At 37.9% G+C, this 22,061-nt stretch overlaps 1 protein-coding gene across 7 annotated transcripts in view; it reads right to left on the reverse strand.

The window, feature by feature from the left end:
- LOC106080124 (ER degradation-enhancing alpha-mannosidase-like protein 3) overlaps positions 1-22,061 on the reverse strand; it is a 98,634-nt gene that overhangs the window by 57,374 nt on the left and 19,199 nt on the right. For all 7 annotated transcript variants that reach the window (XM_056041641.1, XM_056041639.1, XM_056041642.1 and 4 more), the window contains 2 exons: positions 16,196-16,235; positions 4,036-4,148 (listed from right to left, as the gene is read on the reverse strand). In XM_056041641.1, coding sequence (XP_055897616.1) covers positions 4,036-4,148; positions 16,196-16,235 — 153 coding nt within the window. The remainder of the gene's footprint in view (positions 1-4,035; positions 4,149-16,195; positions 16,236-22,061) is intronic.

Consider the following 22,061-nt stretch of genomic DNA (forward strand, 5'->3'; position numbering starts at 1 on the left):
GAGATGAGTTTTGAGCCTAAAAAAAGTCGCCTTTCCCCAAAATTTCTCAATTTTAGATTTTTGTACTGTATAAACATCTTTAAATCTATAAATCACTTTCAATGTATGTTTAAACTACTAAAAATACACAAAATTATACAAGTATATGCCTACTTCATTGTCTCTTTGTTTCCCTAACTTTTTTTCTTTGCAAGACTAATAATAGTTCTGTAAAAAAAATAAAATGTATTGAACAAAATTTATTATTTAAATATGAACATCTTTTTTAAATATTATTTTTCGGGGGCTACGAAAAACTCTCCTTAATCTAAATAAGCTTTTCTCAACCTGTGAGACACATTTTGCTGACGGGGTTTCTAGAAAATAATCGGTTGTATTTGCAATGTAGTTAGGGCCTACAAATTCATATTTGAATATTTAACAAGTAAAGGCATTATTCAAAAGATTAGAAATTTTAATACGTAACCGCCAAACGAACCATATCCTTTTTGCGCGTTAAAATGGTCGAATTTCCCCAGAGAGTTACAACATTGTCTTATCGACATCTTCTGCTTACCAAAACAGTCCTTCTACAAGAGGTTTCGCTAAACATGAAGATAATCTTACAATTAATATGGCAAATAAAGGCATTCTTATGCTACATGTGCCTCAAGTGTAATTCACACTTCACTTTCGGCCCGTGCACCCACCGTACTTTATTTCACTTAATTTGACCCGCCTTTTTAAATAGGATGGATATTGAACTATAGACGTCAGAAAAATGCGTTTGTGTTTCTAAGAATGCAAAAGATCACCAAGATGTGGAAAAGGAGGGGCACCAACGTATTTTTTTCCAACGAAAGTTGAAACCACTGCTTTTAATTTACCACACAGACACACACAAACATATATTTATATAAGGGGAAAATATGTGTTAATTGCAACAATTCCTAAATTATGCCTTAATAAATAAACAAACTTCGTATGATTATTTATGATATTTTACCAACGGGCTATTACTTATTAATGCAAATAGCAATTATCAAACAATAAATGGTCATAACTCTATCACTGGCGGATCCGTTAGGGGCGATCGCGCCCCCCCCCACACACACACAGCCGACCCCCACTCCCCCGAGGGGTTGGGGCGGACGAATTTTAGTAAAGAAATCACACAATTCGTATACGAATTTATTACTTATGTTAATAATATATACTAATTATTTATAATTCAACCTTTTTTTTATAGATTTTTTCGCCCCCTCTCTAGTATGTTGGCTGATTTGGTGGGGTGGGGAGGGGGCGATGGCATCGATCCCGACCCCCCACAATTAACTTTCGAGTGGGGGGGGGGGCGGTCCAATTTATTTGTATAAATCACAGCTTGTTAACAGAATCAGTTAAATATCTATATTATTCAAACTTGTTGATATTTTAACCAATCTTTATATTGCTGTTCACCTATTAGCCGATTGGGTGGGGTGGAAAGGGGAATACATCTACTGCCCTTCCCAAATAAACCCTTTCAGTTGGGTGGCGGTCCTATTTTTGTGGAGAAATCATAGTTTGTGAACAAAATTAGTTGAGTTATAATTGTTATATTAAGTCGCTTTCCTCTGGTATCTTGGCCGATTCGGGTAGGGGGGTGCGATTGCATCTACTGCCCTCCCAGTCTAGCCCTTTGAGTGGGGGGGGCGCTCCTATTTTTAAGGAGAAATCGTAGTTTTGAACAAAATTAGTTTAATATCTATATAATATAAGCTAATTATTGATATTTGAACCCATTTATATATTATGCCATACTACACTCTTAATCACAAATTTTATCATTAGTAAATATAAAATGAAAAAGGGTTGTACCAGGTAGGAGTAGCGATACAATGCAATCGTCCTTCACCCATCAGAAACCAATACTTTTCCTTTTGTATTTAAGAAATTACAAAATTTAAAAAATTCTGTCACTAATATAATTTATATGTGCTATAAATTAATATCTTATATCGAGTCGCCCCACCCCCTTTTCTTTAATGCCAAATGCAATCTCTAGCAGAAATTATAAAAAAGAACGCGGAATCTTACATGATTAATCGTTTTTACTCCTTTTCAGACGAAAACATGTCGTTTTAAAACAGAATAGTCAAATTAGTCAAATATGGCGACAGAGATTATGTAATTGCAAATGAATTTATCATAAATACCGGTATTTTAAGTATAATAGTAACAAGGCGAATTCTGAACACAAATAGTTTTTCCTAGTCGCCATTTTTCCAACGTTTACTCAATCTGATATTTTTCTACTGTATAAATAAATTTGCGACTATAACTCACATTTGTGATTGAATCCTAAAAATGTAAAACTTTTAGAGTAAACCTAATTATTCCACTAAATCTCTCCTCCCACTTTAAAAATTTTGTTTTGGTTTGAGCTTTGAATTATAGTTCTGTAATAAAACGAAGTTAGAAAAAGGCATATTGAACAAAATGTATCACATACAAATGAACTTTTTAATAAAAATGTTATTTTTCGAATATATTTTTTGTTTGGCGGCGATCCTCAAAGCCTTAATCTAAATCTGTGTATCTTATCTTTTCGAGAAACAAATTAGTTATATTTGCAATGTAGTAAGGGCCTATAAATTCATATTAGAATATTTTTCAATTAAAACTCTATTTCAAAAGGTTCTTGAAAATTATATACTTTTGAGCGTTTTCTATCGTTCTGTTGATGTCTTATGCTCACCAAAACAAGCCTACTACAAGAGGTCTCGCTTAATATGAAGATAATATTACGATAAAAACGCCTAATAAAGATATACTTACTCCCATTGTGCTTCTATTGTCAGGCACACTTCAGGATCGGCACTTGCCCCTGTTAATTTATTTTACTAAATTTGAATCTGCCCTTTTTAATAAGATGAATAATGAGCTGTAGATGTCAGGAGAATGCGTTTCTGCAGTAAAGAATGCAAGACAACGCTTGGCGTCGCGGCTTCGAGGGCCACCAACATGCTTTTTTATTCATATATATATATATATATATATATATATATATATATATATATATATATATATATATATATATATATATATATATATATATATATATATATATATATATATATATATATATATATATATATGTATGTATGTATGTATGTATGTATATATGCATGTGTATATATATATGTGTGTGTGTGTGTGTGCGTTTATACATAGTATTAGGGTTTACTGGGCGTTAGGGTTAAGAAAAAAATCGCCCCTCCCCCACTCAAAGGTTCTGGATCTGCTAGTGAACTATATTAAGTTTATAAAAAGGGTAAGGATTTGGTATTGAGTTATGACAGTAAGAACTACACTATTTCGGGCGCACGGTACAGAGAATAATAAAAATTAAGAATGTCGCCAGTAGATTAGAAAATAAAAACATAAAAATACTTTTTTTTAAAACACAAAGCTTATATTAAAAGTACTTCAAATCAATTAGTTTGGATCAATTAGTTTGGATCAGTCATGCACTTAAATTTGTAATAGATCTAGAGTAACAATAAAATAGCAATTATAAAATTTAAAAAAGGGGAGATTGATTTAAATTTAAATTCATGGCTTAAGCCTTCTTGGGTTTCTCAAGTCAACACGGTAACACTCTGCTAGTGGAGAGCCTATGAACATGGAAGATTGTACATTTATTTATTGTTTCTATAGTCGCGTCCTATTTTCATGTTGTGTTCACTAAGACTCAGGCGACGATGTATACAGGGGACTAATTCAGCTTATACCACCACTTCAGTCAAGTACAAATTCTTTTATTTGTTTGAGATACCAAACAAAATAAATAATTACAAATAATTTATTAATTAATTGGTAATTTTTTATTTATTCTTGTGTTGTCAGGTAAAAGAAATAATTGCACAAAGTTTCAGCTGGATCCGAGATTGGGTGTAGGAGAAATAACGTGTACAAACTTTTGACCAGACAGACAGACAGAGTGAGTTGATATAAGCTTTGTAAAAAGATAGAGAAGACATAGTTCAAACTTAAAATTGTTACTATGCTCACCCTAAAATTCTAATGTTGGTTTCAAAAACAGACACAACAATATCTGCATCAAATCTTGAATCTTTGATAACACTTTTCACTGCTGATTCAAAAGCTTTTAGATCTCCAAGTATCTAGAGTTAAATTTTAAATTATCTTTAGTACAAATGTATTAAAGCATTACAAATAAATGGGAATTAATAATAATATTTTATACCGTACTAACTTTTATCTAGATCTAGCGCTTAAGCATGTTAATGTATCATTAATGGAGGAAAAAAATTCAATAACCATAGCGTTGAAGTCTTTAAGAAAGTGGGTGGAGTTGGGGAGGTAATCAATATGAAAGAAAAATCATACGTTTGTGTTTTCTATTGATCTCTCTTTTCTCTGTATTTACCATTACAATAAAAACTTGTATGACAAACATATATATACTTAAAGAAAATGACACCATTAGTTTATTTATTAACTTTTCGTATATTATTGAATAACTATTCGATAATAAAGTCTACATACTAATAGAGTTAGACTTTTAATAGCATATCTACTCTTTCATCCCATTCCAGATTATAAACATAGTAAAGTCTTCTTTTTTCAAAGTTTTTAACTGTTATGCCAGGGTTTGTAGAATGTATGTCATGATATTGTTGAATTTAACCCTATTTGCAATAAGATACTTCAAGTGATGGGGATGCATATTACGACCTAGCATTCTAGATATGAAAAAAACGGGAGCCGTATTTCAATAATTATGGCCATTAAAGGCAGAATAAATCGATTAACTTTAGAGACCAAGATCCACCTCCTCAATACTATCGTTGCTCAATCGGCGACCTACGCTGGAGAGATATGGATGTTACCCTCTATAACAGTCGAAAAGAGGGTAAAGGTGGCTACGCAACGATGGGTGAGAAGAACCAAGGAATAGCATATTGAGATCATGTCAACAAAAAAAAATGTTTTATTGCACGGGCACTGGCCTCATAAGCGACGAGTGAATGGCATATGAGATTTAACAAGATGAAACACGTTCCCCAAAATATTTCTAAAAGAGGAAAGAGAAAAGAAGGACCTTTTCCGTTTAAAATGGCTCTGCATCTTCTAAGAAGACCCAAAAGGCGTGTGCTCAGAAGCACACTACAACTTAAAAATCTGATTTTGATTTTTAAGGAATTAGTCACATTGGGACATTTAAGTCTTACATAGCTGGATCATTGTAGCAATTTGAATGTTTCACTTTCCTTAATCATAAAAGTCTAGAAATAACTTCATACAATAATATTAGAATTTTAATATAATATAATAACTTACATGGTGGTGATTTTAAGTGTATTCGAACTTTGGGCCTACCATTTATCTTTCTTCACTTGAAGATTTTTTAAAAGTCAAACCCTTTAATTTGATTTGGATTATTCTTTTTTAGAAAAGCTTTTTTTGAGTCAGTGGAACATGTATGTTGTTAGTTATTAGCTTGATTGCGCACATACGACTTACGTCATTCTAAAGGCGATGTATACAAGATGGCTATACTACACAATCATGAATGATGCTCTGGTTAACAGTGTGAGGAGATCGGTGACGATGCTCAAGCTTGATCGCTACCCTGAGTGACAATGATCACATTCCGAACACATTTTGTCTACTACCGAAAGTTTAAATTAGGATAAGTATACGTGATGTTCTCCCCGTGTAGTTTAACCTTATACAGAACACTGAGAAAAAATGTACTTTCATCCTCTCTATATATAATTCTCTTCATGGCTCAATTGGACACGCAAGAAGTAAAGGAAAGATCACTCTTATATTTCTGCAAGTCGGACGGACTAGAGTTACCTTAGAAAAAAAAAAGAGGCAAGAAGGAGGGAAGTGAACAAATAGTATTCAACCGTCACAAAATAGCAGGGCCGGACTTAACCGTTGTGACCAAGAAGTCATGGAATGATCACTCTTTTTTATTTCTACCCCACGTAGTTTTAGTGGTCTTCGAAAAAAAAGACAAAGAACAAGTAATCTACTCTGTATTCACCCGTCACTAAATAGCAGGGCCGGACTTAACCATTGTGGGACCCTATGCGAAACGGAATTCGCGGGGCCAAGTCTGGGTAGGGATACGGATTATAAGTGAATATTAATAGTATATAGTAGAAAATACATTCGTCTTTGCATTTATATTCATTCTTTACTATGTACAGAATTACTTTACGAGCCTTGCGTGTAGCGAAGTCATACAGTACATCATAAAAATTCTGTTTCCTACATAGATCACGCTCAATAGCAAGAATTACCGTACCAAATGCTTCAATCTATCTTCGAGAATTGTTGAACTAAAGTAATTCTTCATTAATTTGAGGCGCGAGAAGCTTCTATCACCAGATTACACAATTACAGGTAATGCATAATGCCGTTTTTATTTAACGAGTGTAGGATTGGCGTTTTCCATATTGAATGACACCCCAAAATGACAATTTTTTTTATATACTTCAGGAGATTTGTATGAGTTTTCAAAAGATTTTTAATAGTTTCCGGATATTTCCATGATTTTTTCGTATATTTTGCAATTTCAGGAGATTTCCAGGAGCTCCTGGTAAATCAGGCGGCCGCGGGAAATTTGTTATAAGTTATAAAATGCTTTAATTTCATAATTTACACCTAGAATTAGCGCGGATACTATGAAAGTGTGGGGCCCACTGTGGTCGCATATGTTGCAGTGGCCTATGGCCGGCCTTGCAAAATAGCGGCGTATCTTACGCCGTGGGTTGACTAAATACCGTTGTGGGGCCCTATGCGAAACGTATTTCGCGGTGCCAAGTTTAGATACGGATAATAAGTGTAATTTAAGAGTTTGTATTAGAAAATAAATTCGTCTTTGCATTTTATTCCTTCTTTACTACTTTACGCGCCTTGCGTGTAGCGAAGTCATACAGTACATCATAAAAATTATGTTTCCTACATAGATCACGCTCAATAGCAAGAATTACCGTACCAAATGCTTCAATCTATCTTCGAGAATTGTTGACCTCAAGTAATTCTTCATTAGTTTGAGGCGCGAGAAGCTTCTTTTACCAGATTACACAATTACGGGTAATGCATAATGCCATTTTTATTTAACGCGCGTAGGATTGGCGTTTTCCATATTGAATGACACCCCAAAATGACAATTTTTGTCTATATATTTCATGAGATTTGTGTGAGATTTTTAAAGATTTTAATAATTTCCGGATATTTCCAGGACTTTTTCCTATATTTTGCGATTTTAGGAGATTTCCATGAGCTCCTAGTAAATCGACAGGAGGCCGAGGGAAATCTGTTATAAGTTATAAAATGTTTTAATTTAATATTTTATACACCTACAATTAGCGCGGGTCCTATGAAAGTGCAGGGTCCACTGCGGTCGCATAGGTTGCAGTGGCCTAAGGCCGGCCTTGCAAAATAGCGGCGTATGCTACGCCGCCGGTATACTAGTAGGCTTTATTACACAAGAATGACAAAATGGTTCAAAATAACCCAGTACACACACAAGCTGCCCTAGACTTTAAGCCAGTTTAGCATTCGAGTACAGAACAGTTCACAACACACAAGAAACATAAATACACAACACCCCTCTCGTTTAGTTTGTTTTTGCCCTACTTCTGAGATTATACGAGCGCTGTACTGGTGTATCTCTAGCTACTGAGTTTTGATGGGCTTTTCATCCCTCTTAAAGCAAGTGGAACCATATTCTCTGCTGATGTCTCCATGTTTCCTCTAGAAACCAAATGATGTTGAGAGACCTCAAAAGATGTCTCAACGTCTCTCGGAGTTAAATCATGTATTATGAATTGAGGATGGGTCGCCTCTCGGAGCCAAATGATGTAGCGAGACAGTTTCTTCCCGTCTCTCTGGAAGACGTACGTGAGTATAGTTCTCATTTGCATCAATAAGCTCCACTTCATCTACCATAGGATCGTATTTGCTTGAGTCAGCAAATCTTATCAGAACTAGTCATGCAAGGGACAGCCAGGTCTGTAGAGAGATACCGTAGGCTGAACATCTGTTGTTGGAAAGTAGTCTTTCTTGAAATATTATGTTTGTGGCAGTGCATAGTAGAGATATGAGTGAATGGAGAGGATCATTTAGGACTAATTCACATTGTGTATTATTTTTGTCCTCTTGACCTGACGACAATAATCAACTTCCAGAGATTCCCATTCAGTTTTTCTTTCCCATGGTATAATTTTACTCCAGCTTCAAAGCATTATAAGGGCGATCAGCCTTTTTAGAAAAACCTGGTGCCATGCATTGAGAACCTCAAGGTGCTAAATATATAAATATTGTATTTAGCTATTTGAGAGGCCATTTCATCTATTCAGAGTAAGGGGTAAGCACTAAGTAAGCAGCCCGCAATGTAAACCGATTAACATTTTTGCTGTAGTCCAATACCATTCTTCGTTTATGTCGTTCTTTAGATGTTATTAATAATTGAGCCCGCAATAGAGATGACGAAGGCTCAATGATGCCATCTTTCAAGAGTCTGGCGCAAAGCGGCATGATCATAATTATTCTAATCGTACTTTCCCTACTTCCACCACACCACACCCTGGCCTTTGACCATTACATCATGCAATATGAGCAGGATAATATTAACATCCCTTACATCAAATAGAAACAATAATTTAAAACAAACCTCGCATTACAATATATCTACTTATTTACATATATTATTTCACTTCTCAACAAGTATGAAGAGAGAGGCGGAACACAATAACTGTCAAAAATATCAAAAGTATTCTAAAAAAAAAGGTTACAAGGACAGTATGTGTACAAACTCAAAATCGGCCCCCAAAGTGGTCTAGCCATGCAGGTTGGTTTTACAATTAAAAAGTTAAGATTAAAACTGCGTCACAATGGACAGGTTGGTTTTACAAAATTTCAGAACACAGGTTATATCTAGTAAAAAATGTGCTCTAATGGGGCAGAAAATCTAAGTACCGGTACCCGTAAAATATAGCTATAAGGCTATATCTTCTTTTTCCACTAGCTTCGACATTTACATCAGGAAACAGTAAACTTGTTTGTTCGTAAATTCTACACACTGATGTTTAGTTGCCCTCTCAGACGATGCGGTATATAGAGCAGACATTGTAAAATATCATCTGTTCACGAAAGTGGCATGCAGCCAACCACCTTTAATTTTCCGTAACTAATGTCAGCTACGAATTAGAGGCTGGTGGATTCAGAGACGCCCTAAGATTCCGAAATTAAGAATCCCAGTCTTCATCAGGATTCGTACCCGGGACGTTCTGGTTCAGAAACCAAGTTTTTTACCACTCAGCCACCGCGCCTCCACACAATGATATAAGTTTTTATTTAATCTGCAGCTGAGATGAAGATTCCTTAGCAATCTGTGCCGTGTAAAAAAATATATATATAATGTCCAACGCTACTTCGTATTATCATTCAGTACGGTATGACTGAACTTTGTTGATGGAGGTAATGTGGTCCGTAGAGGTGGAATTATTTAGGGCATTCAACAGAAGTTTGATAGTTTTTATTTAGGTAGGGATAATCTCTGCAGGTTTATTAGGCAGAGGCGGCCTTGGCAGAGAGCTGGGCCCTAGGCGAGTGTCATATGCGGGGCCCTAGGCCTAAGGGTAGGTTTTATATACCGTACCACTTAAAGCTAACGGGCTCGTCCGCCTTTAACGCTGTAGGCCTTATTTTTGCTCCAAAACATAGTACCTTACTTATTGGTTGTTTTACTACATTAGCTACTGTATAGTAATTCTTCTTCATGGAAGATTTTTGCCTTTAATAATCAATGTAACTAATGATTCAGAAACATTTTGCATGAAAAATCAACAAACTAGATAATAATAATTTCTGCTAATCCTGCTGGAGTCGGAAAATAACGATTAATTACGGAGGAGAGCCGGAACAGTTGCAATAAAACTAAGACCAAATAGTTGCTTAGACGATAAAATACGTATTTAGTGGCGGAGCATTTCTGGCTTTTGGCAGTGCAAACAGTTTTTTTTAAGGTGAACTGTTAATTACCAGTCTTTAATATTTTTTGAGGAGTTGGAAGCCAGGTCTGAATTAAATTCTAGCTGATTCATTGTATTTTACAAGAAATTAGAAAAATCAAATAAAACAGACATCCAGTTAATTTTTACGTGATATTTTATTTATAACAATGAAAAATGTTCCAAACATGATGTCTAGATGTTTATTTTTGAAAATGTATTTGTGTATGGTACTTTTTGAAGCATTCGCGACGGTGCAATCCAGGGTGACGTTACTGACCAACTGAGCGTAAGTTTCACAGTAGAATACTGTCTTACACCCACCTCCAGGTGTTTTTCTATTACTGCAGACACAGCAGTCTTTAGTCTTTCTGTTTGGATAGATAGCTATGAAATGGTGTCTTTTGTTTAGTCTCTGGTTGGATTCTCCCCCTGCCCACCCCTCCTCCGCACCGCCTCTGATGCTGGGAAAAACGATCTTGGTCGAGCTATTTTTTTTATTTTTTTTTTGAATAATTTCAAGATTATCATTTACTTTTTGCTTTATAAAATAGTAATTTAAAAATTTAGGAATCAGGAAGTGGAACAAAAAGTTTGATATTGAACTTAAATTTGATCCTAATTATTATGGCCCACTGGGTGGGACATTCGACCAGAACGGGAAAAAAAAAAGTCCCACCCAGTGAAACATTTGACCAGAAAGGGTTAAACAATGATGACCTATTAGAATCTGAATAGAGTTTCGAAACCAAAAATGTCATGTTAAGAGCTTACATGTTAATTGGCATCACATAGATGCAATACGTGGCCTCTAAAATATGGTATAACAGGTTTTTGAGAACTGGTCTGGTTTTCGAAACTGAAGGTGAAAGGGACATTCCTTTCGCAGGACCCACCTTAGGCGCGGGGCCTGGGGCGGTTTCCCCACTTGCCACCCTCTAAGGCCGCTACTGTTATTAGGTTTAACCTTTTTCTTTTCAATGGAAATTACAAGTTGACTGCTGCCATATTGTGTCGTAACTATAAAAGTTCAATCTTATCTGATAAGGTGTAGAGTGTGATTTTGTGTCTATTATTAATTGGTGTGTTTAGCTGACTCTTGTTTATATTGTTATAACTCCGCCATGCGCACCGACATCTAAGCTAGAAGGTGCGCACTGTGATAATCTAGACTGAAAAGGATGTCAACATTAGGAAGAGAGGAGAACGATTTCCGCCCAAGTTGAGAGCCGAAGTGAAAAGACTGTGACTAAGAAAGATGATGTTTTATGAACTTGTGATATCCTGTAAATAAAGATATATGTGCCTCGTTGAGTTTGCCTCCCTTCAGTTATTACAATTGGTCTCAGAAGTGGGATTATAGGCAACTCAACTGGAGGAGGTAGGCTTTGATTACAATGACATATTTGAAGGTATTACATGGACTCTCAATTAAAGAGCTAAGACAAGAGCTTCGGGACCTAGGTTTAAAATCCCTCGGTAGCAGGGAAACGCTCACGGCTCGTCTGCGGCAAGCTCTGATCAATGAAGAAGATCCGGAAACCTACCAATTTGAAATTGAACCTGGGATTGTTGAGTTCATTGGCGAGTACCAGGACTTTAGGGGGGCATTTAATGAAGAATTAAACATGATTAGGAACATGATGAGAAACATGATGTGGAACAAAGTAGATGAAAGTGTATTGCAAGTAGAAGGCCGAATAAAAGTGATAAAATTGAGTCGCAAGCAAAAGGAGGAATAAACTCGTTAGGGAAGGAGCAGTTGCCTGGTCAGGACTGTGGCTGCACAAACAGTGGTGATGGGGGCGCTGGGGATTGGGGCGCTGTCTGTGACTGTGTTGTGGGCAAGTCCCGCGGGGATGACTTTCAGGGCGAGAAACGTGACAACGATTGCTGCGACGATCTCAATGGGATATGCAGAATTGAAAGAAAAGAAACAAATGAAGAAAATAGAGAAGTATGTTATGAGCCTGAAACTTTTGTTCCTGTTATACCTGCAACGATCCGGACAGATCAAGACAACGTTGGGTCTGCGTCCAAGCTGGCTGCTATGGACCTTAAAGACCTCTGTTTATCTGTCAGTACCTTTGATGAGAACTCAAGCCATGAAAGCCTCAAGACCGTTTCTGATTCCTTGCCTTTGATGTCGAGTGATATTGCGAATACGGGTCCCAACAATGGCCGAGACAGAAACAACGAATTTGACTTTGGCAGCGGCATAAGAAAGAACTCGATGCTTGGCAACTGCATCCAGGCAATTGACATGAACTGTATATGCGGCGTCCTGCGGGGACAGTGCCCATGCCAAGAAACACAGCTACAAGACCTGAACTTGACAGAAATGTGTACTTCTGCCCACTTCAGTGAGAATGACTTGAACGGTGGTGAATTAATTCCAGCAAAACCTGATGTGGTGGTGGATGAACATTACAATGATGCTTCATGGGCATACCTTACAGATGAGGCTGAGAAAGATTATGTGCTTGAAACCATGGCTAGAAGTCGGCCTACAACTGTGTCACGAGACGTCCATGGAAAAGGTCCGCTGACTCAGCGTCTTAGAACAGCAACCCTGGAATCTACGGTGATCTCCACAACATCCATTTGTGTTCCGTGGCTGGCAGCCCTGACCTCCACTAACTCTCCATGTGTCAGCTGGCTGGCATCAGCGACTATCGTCATGAGGTCGAAGCAGCGACCACGATATCACCTCAAGCGGAGACTTGCCAACTGGAAGAAGAGGAAGCGACGACCACGGGAAACTGTGCAGATGGCTTTTTGGGCAACAGGCCCCCTAACGTCTGTGGTTCCCACCGATCGACCTCCACCTGAACTGTCAAAGCTCCACTGCACTGTTTCTTTTCGGGACGAAAAGCTCTAAGAAGGGGGCAATGTTATAACTCCGCCATGCGCACCGCCATTTAAGCTAGAAGGTGCGCACTGTGATAAACTAGACTGAAAAGGATGTCAACATTAGGAAGAGAGGAGAACGATTTCCGCCCAAGTTGAGAGCTGAAGTGAAAAGACTGTGACTAAGAAAGATGATGTTTTATGAACTTGTGATGTCGTGTAAATAAAGATATATGTGCCTCGTTGAGTTGCCTCACTTAAGTTATTACAATATGTTGCGACTATTGCCCATATTAGACCTCATGGGCGTAGCCAGGGGGGGGGGCGGTTTGGGGGGGGGATCGGAATTTAGTGACTGATTTTTTGCTTTAATTTAGTTTATTTTAGGTGAGATTTTAATACTAAGCCATCACTTGCCCCAGCACAGCCAAGGGGGTTTTGAGTTTAACCCCCCCTACCAGGGGGCTTTGAGTTTAAACTCTCCTAACAGGAGATTTTGAGTTTAAACCCCCTACTAGGGGGTTTTGAGTTTAATACCCCATACCAGGGGGTTTTACAGTTAAATAAGTTTAAAACCCCTCCGAAATTGTTTTGAGTTTAAAATCCCCCTACAGAGCGTTCTGAGGTGGAAAACATCTATCTACAATATTATTCTAAGGCAAACTACAGTTACCAAATTATATGTAGCTAAATGGGGTTTTGAATTTAAAAAAAAAACCCAAAAACTCCAGAGATTTTTTAGTTTAAAACCCCCAACAGATGATTTTGACGATAAAACTTCTCATTTCGATATAAAATCTAAAGCAAACTACAGTCACCAAATTCCAAGAGCGTATTCAATAGATGTTACATATTTGTACCAGTGGCGGGGCTCCATTGATAAAGTGCAGTGAATAGTCATCTGCCGAAATTGAAAAACACTAAATGTGGCTCAACAAAGATGGCTAAGGCAGATTTTAGGAGTCAGTTATAGAGATCAGGTCAAAATCAAGGAAATCCTATACCGAACTGGGAGTCGACCCTTTAGTAAGATTGTGACAAAGCGTCTCATGAGGTTTGCGGGACATGATCCCGCATAATAAGAGTTGCGATGATATCCTAGTACAACTTGGCGCCTCACATTCATGGAGATCCTCAGAGCAGGTGGGGAGAGGCTTCAGACATTACCAGTGACAGATTTTTGTGGAAACAGCTGGATGACAAATGCGCCGAACGGCGCGGCATGGTCTAAGTCAGTAAGAAAAGCACATAAGGTTTTTGAAATAAAACTTTTTTATAGCAGGCAAATGCACAGTAGATACCTCAGTATATGCATTTTGTTGGCTTTCAATAACAAAAATAGTGCTTGGCGGCGGGGCTCCGCCCCGCGCTGGGGGAGCTTCTAGCGCTCCCCCAGACCCCCCTTGCTAGCAATGGCGGGGAGTCTACAATTTTTCCACTAACTCTAGGAAGAACCTATTCTAGGGCACAGTAAGCGTCTTCCGAAAGAATGAAGGGTCAGAATTTAATAAAGATTATGTACACACACATACATACATAAATACATACGTATACATTTTTTTTTCGCGGGGAAATCCCCCCCCCCCCCGGAAAAAAAATCCTGGCTACGCCCGTGTTAAACCTAATATACCGGTACCCAGTGTGTGTACGCTTTATAGTGTCATATGATGACTGCTAGTTGCTATGCAATTAATCTTTAGGATGCTTCTCTTTTAGATCCACCACAAAATGTTTCAACAAGTTTCTTATCTAGCTTTATCATTTAATGCTTAAATAGTATTTGAAAATGATTGTCATTTTTTTCATAGTTTGTAGTTGATGCCCAACTTAATTAGTTGGCTATCTCATGTAGTCCAAATGAAAATAGCGCCTTGTTAACAGAGATGAGAATAATGAGATCTGATACGGGAATGGAATTGGGTAACTGTATTTTTTGCTATATAGTTTGTTTGTTTTTTATTGGAGGGTGATTGTAATTTTAAAATACCCTTTGACTACGATCGTGGATATCTATGACTGTGGTATTGCAATATTTTTTATTGGAGGGAGCCTTTAACCTCAAAGCCCATGGAATTCGCTATAGATTTTTTTTTTGTTGGCAAAACCTCACTTGGCTGCGCTCATGTAATTTAGTGACTGTAGTATTGCGTTAATTTTTTACAAGAGGGAGATTTTATCACCAAAACACTATTGGCTCGCTCATGGAATTTGATGGCTGTAGTTTTTTTCAAATACCCCTCCCCCTTTCTTTTTTGCCGAGAGGGGGTATTTTGGGGAAAATTTGAGCCCCGAAACCCGGCTACGCCAACTGGAAGACCCTCACATAATTATCAATTATAGTCAAAATGGTTGATTATTTTTTCAGTGAAAACAAATTCAAGAAATACAAATTTGGACAATAATTTATTGAAAAACAAATTAAAGTTAAAATGTTTTCATAGTTTTATTATTTGTTGAAAATAAAATTGATGAGTTGCCCCCAAGCATTAAGTAATACATTTGTAAGTTAGAAATGTATCAAATAAAATATACGTAAATTAACTTTAATATTATATATATCAATTTGAATATTTTATGTTTTATTATTACGTAAAAGTGAGTAAAATACCCCTTTTAGACCTTGCCATCTATGGATGAAAATGATGTAATGGTCTTCTGTTTCTGAAGCCCACGGTTAACAAGGGATCACCTGCACAACAACCAACCTCCAAGTCATGTCAGGTAGACAGATGGGTGGACTCTGGGGTGCCCTAAGAATCACGAAATCCAGGTTTTCACCAGGATACTAGCCCCTTGGTTCCGAAGCCAAGCGTTTTACCACTCAGCCACTACAAGCAAACATTCATAATCAACGAAGTTCTGCTATTCCAATTAAAGAAGCAATGCTAAAATGATGGGTGATTTGTCTGTTTAAGCAATCATAGTTGATCTCAGCAACGTGAAAATGATTTTAATAAAACTTATTTTTGGGACATATCAATTTTGCACCAAGCTAAATCATTATTGAAATATTGTATAGCATCGTTAAATGTTTGCTTTACTAACATATACAAACCCTGTTAACAGTTATTATAAATAAATTAAATAGATTATGGCTTTTATATAGCGCTACTTTCATGCTCATAGCATGCTCAGAGCGCTTTTCTCCAATCTCAGTTGTGAGACCAGTGGGCGGAGGGGTATCTAGGAGAAGGTTTTTCCGTGCTGCCTTCAGGCGCTCAACAAAGTTGTACTGTATTTAGTACGTTACAACAAATAATTACATTTACACAACTCAAGTCATACAAACTTTAAAACAAAATAATGAAATGTTGATTCTCACTTACTGCCAGAGTATCCAAAGTGTCGATCAATGTTAAAGTAAAGCTGCAAGAAAATAAGAACAAAATTTTACATAATATTTCAATAGCTGTTTATGTAATTTTTTAGGGCAGAAATAACTACATTAAAAATATCATATGACTTTTTGTTACAAAAACTATGTAAACAAAGGAAAATTCCTTAATGTTGAGAACTGAAAGAATATTTTTTTTAATACAGTAGTTATTATATCCTTAAATTAATATTTACATATTATGGATATTCAGCAGCAGCGAGTTTACTCTGCTGACTAGACTTTTATCTTTACTTTCACTTTACTTTACTTAATCTGTCACAATGAACACTCTATGTCTATCTGACTTCGGTCTTACAGAATGAAAAAAAAAAGAAATAATATTTACTGCAAGACAGATGCAACAAGAACAACAAAACATACTTTAAAACAAGGTTACAAAAGACAGTTTGTGTGGAAACACAAACTCAAAATCGGCCCCCGAAGAGGTCCACCCAGACAGGCTTCAATATTTTCAGAAAGAACATCCAAATGAAATTATATCAAAGACAAATGAGAGATAAGAATGGAGAAAGAAGGTTAACAGATCTTGTGTAGTGCCCCAACGGTCCCGCGGATCAAAGGATAGGTGTAAGTGAATGTAAAGTTAGATGTGAACCTGGCCTAACTAGTTCCCCTTTTAGACCTTGTGGTCTATAGGGCAGATGATGTAAAGTTCATCTGTTTTTGTGGCCTATGGTTAGCGAGGGTGTCATGTAGCCAGCACAACGACCAACCGCCTATACTTTTCCCCAACTAATGTAAGGTACCCATTAGAGCTGAGTGGACTCAGAGGCGCCCAAAGATTCCAAAGTTGAAAATCCCAGTCTTCACCAGGATTCGAACCTGGGACCCCCGGTTCGGAAGCCAAGCGCTTTACCGCTTAGCCACCGCGCCTCCCCTGGCCTAACTGATGTCTTATAATTGATCTAATTGTTTCGAAAACACTCAATCTCTTATTCGAATCCTAAAAAAAAATAAAAAAATTCCGCAATAAAAAAAATGTTCAGATGAATGAAGTTCATAAGATTACTATTCATTTTAAATTAGGTCTAACTTATAATGCATACTAATTAGCTTTTTCTCTTTAAAAAAACTGCTTGCATAACTGATTTAAAAAATTAGATTTTTCGCTTTCAGAAAAAAAAAAGTAGCCGTTGCATCAGAACTTTGAATGGTCTTAAATATTGTGATGTCGGATTTTCAATATCTTTTCTAGTTTACGAGATCTAAACGGGACGGACGGACAGACATTTCGCACAAAACTAATAGCGTCTTTTCCCCTTTCGGGGGCCGCTAAAAATACCACTTGTATACAACTTATAGAGCGATTATTTTTCTCTTAATAACTAATGAATGTTAGATTTGTTAAAATGGAAAATGTTTAACCGCCCCACCCCCTGAGAAAGAATCCTGGTTAAGTGAATGTATAGATCTACTAGACTTTAATATTCCAATGATAGGCCTTTCGATCCAGTGTTAGAAAGTGATGCAAGTTTTGCAAGATTAAATATAGTTCTGTAGCAAAACGAAGTTTCATAGAGAATTAATTACTTTTTTTTTTTAAGATAAACGTCTTTTTTAACTAGTAATTGCATTATTCAAAAGGTTCTCATCAGGGCCGAACTTAGGCCACTGTAACCTTAGGCCCCGCGCTAGTTAAGTGTCAATTATTACATTATAAACCATTATAAATTATATATAATAACAGGGTTTTCGCGGCCTCCTGGAAATCTCCAGAAAACTCATAAAAGTATCCTGAAAAAAATTTCATTTTGGGGTGCCAATCCTACGCGCGATAAAAAAAAAACGGCATTATCAGCTTTCATTTAATAAAAATTTATTGCAAAGACGAATGTATTGTCTAATACAAAATCTTAATTTTGACGTTATGCTTATCCCTACCCAGACTGGGCCCCGCAATTGCTAGAGCCGGCCCTGGTTTTTATAAATTAGACATTTCAATATGTATCCCCCTAACCTGTATCCGTTTTGCGTGTGTTAAAATGGTCGAATTTCGCAAGATTTACCGTTTAACCATCTTTCTGGAACTTCTGTTGACTTTTACTCAGGGTTAGTAGCACTTTTCCATGACAAAATTTTAGATTTTATGAGGTTTTTTAAGGAGGAAATGTATGATGTGTGTGTATATAGTTTGTGTACATATATATTTATGAGTGTGTGTGTGTCCTGCCCGTTTGTGTGACACATTGTAAAACATATACAAAAACTATGCATATATCAAATCAATTATTGTTAATTTGATTTGATTTGATTTTAGGCACATCGGCACAAGTTAGGCCATGTCGTGCCTGCAGTCCCTTAAGGACTACTCTCTCTCTAAACAACAAGGTCCAGATTCTATACAGTCATATCATTAAAATCAAGGTCTATTCACAGTTAAAATAGTAAAGGTAGTAAAAATTTAAATATTTGGTAAAAATCTAATGTAAATAATGCATGTTCACAAATTCATAAATCAGATCTTCGTAGATAGCCCCACTTCCCGGATAAAGCCCAGTACCTTCCCAGGGTCGACATTATCAAATAGTGTTTTTAAATTAGTGGCTCTAAAATATTTCGCCCTGATTGATTTGATTTTTGATTTGAGGCACATCGGCACAATTTAGGCCATGTCGTGCCTACAGTCCCTTAAGGACTACTCTCTCTCTAAACAACAAGGGTCAGATTCTATACAGTCATATAATTAAAATCAAGGTCTATTCACAGTTAAAATAGTAAAGGTAGTAAAAATTTAAATATTTGGTAAAAATCTAATGTAAATAGTGCATGTTCACAAATTCAGAAATCACATCTTCGTAGATAGCCCCACTTCCCGAATAAAGCCCAGTACCTTTCCAGGGTCGACATTATTAAATAGTGTTTTTAGATTAGTGGCTCTAAAATATTTCGCCCTGACATCCTGGTATCTGGGGCAATCAACGAGTATATGTTCCACGTTGAGGCGAGAGTCACAGTACTCACAAAGTGGGGGCTCCTCTCTCTTCAGTACAAAAGAGTGCGTGATGTAGGTGTGGCCAATCCTAAGTCTGAACATGGTCGTGCTACCACGCCTTGTCAGACCCTTAGATGTGGGCCGCCACCTGACATCCGCCACAATCTGCCGGAGTTTACTGTGAGTCTCAGCCTCCCATCGGTTCTGCCACTCTCAATAGGTGGCAGAGGCAATACTTTGTCTCAGGTCCGAGCAGGGAATTTGGGTTCCTGACACCGCATGATTTAGGGCTCTCTTTGCTTCTCTGTCTGCGGCTTCGTTTCCCTCAATGCCAACATGGGAGGGGACCCAGATGAAGGTGACATCCCTACGGTCGGCTGTTATTTGGTCCAACAGCTTCAGGCTCTTATGTACCAATGGGATGTCAGTCTTCATCCGCCCCAGAGCTTGCAATGCAGATTTGGAGTCGGAGCAGATTATAAATTTCCTCCTTTCTGATGCTTTAACGGCCATAAGTGCAAGCGATATTGCATGCCATTCGGCCGTAAAGATGGAGCAGCCATCGGGGAGTCTACGGGAGATTGTTTTGTTCCGAAAGGAGCAGGCACACGCGACCTTTCCATCCATTTTGGATAGTCTGTGTAGATGGTGCCACAATCTCCGTAGCTCTCCTGCAGTTCCCTAAAGTGGACTTGTAGTATGCTTGGGTCTGTATTTTCTTTTTTGAAATTAAGGAGGGATAAATTTAATTTGGGTTTATTCATTAGCCAATGAGGATTCTGAGGGGTTTCTATTTTATAGATTTGGTCAATGGGTGGGGTTAAATTTTGGATGGGTTCTCTCACTCGAAGGCCCAACGGCTTTATGGCGTTAGGCCTTCGATTGTATAATTCTACTTCTGTGGGGTTAAATATGGAGTCGAAAGCAGGGTTCTTGGGGTTGGATTTTAGCTTGACTATATACTGCATTGCAAGCTTTTTCATTCTTATATCCATGGGGAGTTCTCCAGCCTCCACATGGAGACTTGGGATAGGTGATGTACGAAACGCGCCGAGACAGAGACGCAAGGCAGCATTTTGTATTGGTTCCAGTATTTTTAGGTACGACTTCCTTGCTGCTCCATATATTATGGATCCGTAGTCTAGCTTGGATCGAATTAGACTCCGATAGAGCAGCAGCAAGGTATCTCTGTCAGCTCCCCAGTCCGTATGGCTGAGTACTCTTAGTATGTTTAATGACTTTTGGCATTTCTTCTTAAGTTCCTTAATGTGGGGGAGAAAATTAAATTTGGAATCTAAGGTGAGGCCTAAAAATTTTGTAGTTTTCACGACAGGGATCTTCTTTTTGTGTATAAATAGTTCAGGGTCGGGGTGGATTCCCCTTAGATTACAAAAATGCATACTAACTGTTTTGGAGTCTGAAAATTTAAAACCATTATCGTTTGCCCAACCCTGAATTTTGTTTAAACATAACTGTAATTTTCTTTCTAAGGTGTTCATGTTTTTCTCATAAGTAAAAATGACAAAGTCATCAACATACAAAGAGCACTCTATGCCAGGGGACAGAGCATTTATGATGCTATTTATTTTAATATTGAACAGGGTGACTGACAGAATGCTGCCCTGGGGTACACCCATTTCCTGGTCATGAGTGTCAGAAGCGGAGTTGCCCACTCGAACCTGAAATTTTCGATCTTTCAGGAATTCCTCCACAAAACGGGGGAGGTGTCCCTTAAGCCCCATAAGCTCCAGGTCACGTAGAATGCCATGTTTCCAGGTTGTGTCATAGGCCTTTTCTATATCGAATAATACAGCTACTAGATGTTCTCTTCTGAGTAATGCATTTCTAATGTAAGTTTCCAGCCTTACCAGGTGGTCAGTTGTTGTCCGCCCCTGCCGGAATCCGCACTGGTAGTTGGAGATCACTTTATTCCTCTCCAGGTACCAGACCAGCCTACTGTTAATCATTCTTTCCATGGTTTTGCAGATGCAGCTTGTTAGTGCTATTGGTCGATAGTTAGCTGGGTCAGAGCCGTCTCTTCCCGGTTTAGGTATCGGTATAACTGGCTTTCCTCCAGCTGTTTGGGAAAGCGCCTGTTTGCAACACACAGTTATAGACCCCTAGCAGGACTGCCAAAGAGGGTTCGGGAAGGTGCTTGAGGAATTGGTAATGGATTTCATCTTCTCCAGGCGCTGTGTCATGTGACTTGTCCAGCGATTCCCTCAGTTCCTCAAGCGAGAACGGTTTGTTGTAGTATTCATTATTCTCTGACCTGAAATCAACGGGGTGTCTTTCCTCCCTGGTTTAAATTTTTTGGAACTCTGGCGTGTAGTGTGCAGTGGATGATTTTTCTGCTATTAAGGATGCAAGGCAGTCAGCTATTTCTCTGGGGGACGTGACAGTTCGTCCTTGGTTTTTCAAATGCCCTATTGCATTTGATTCTTTCCCTTTGATTCGCCTTACTGCCTTCCAAACAACTCTAGCAAAAGTTTTGGCATCCAGACTGCCGACAAAACTTCTCCAGGAATTCCTTTTGGCTGACCGTATGGTTTGTCTAGCCTTTGCTCTAGCTATCCTGAATAGCTTTAGGTTTTCCTGGGAAGGATTCGAACACTTTTTCATATGGCTGTGGAGCCCTATTTTGGAGAGACACTCCTGTCCACATATATTGCATGTCAAGGTGGCTTTCGCTTTGGTGGTAGAGGAGCTGGCCATTTTCCGTGTGGCACGCTTTTCTTCAAGAATCGAGGCCCATGTTATCTCGCTGTCGATAGCTTTCTTGGTCACCGTCTCTCTCCAACTAGTGCGGTCTAAGGTTAAAAAGTGGTCAGTATCAATGTTTAATGATATTAAATCTCTTTTT

This window comes from Biomphalaria glabrata, chromosome 9, assembly GCF_947242115.1.
Source record: "Biomphalaria glabrata chromosome 9, xgBioGlab47.1, whole genome shotgun sequence".
NCBI lineage: Eukaryota > Metazoa > Mollusca > Gastropoda > Planorbidae > Biomphalaria > Biomphalaria glabrata.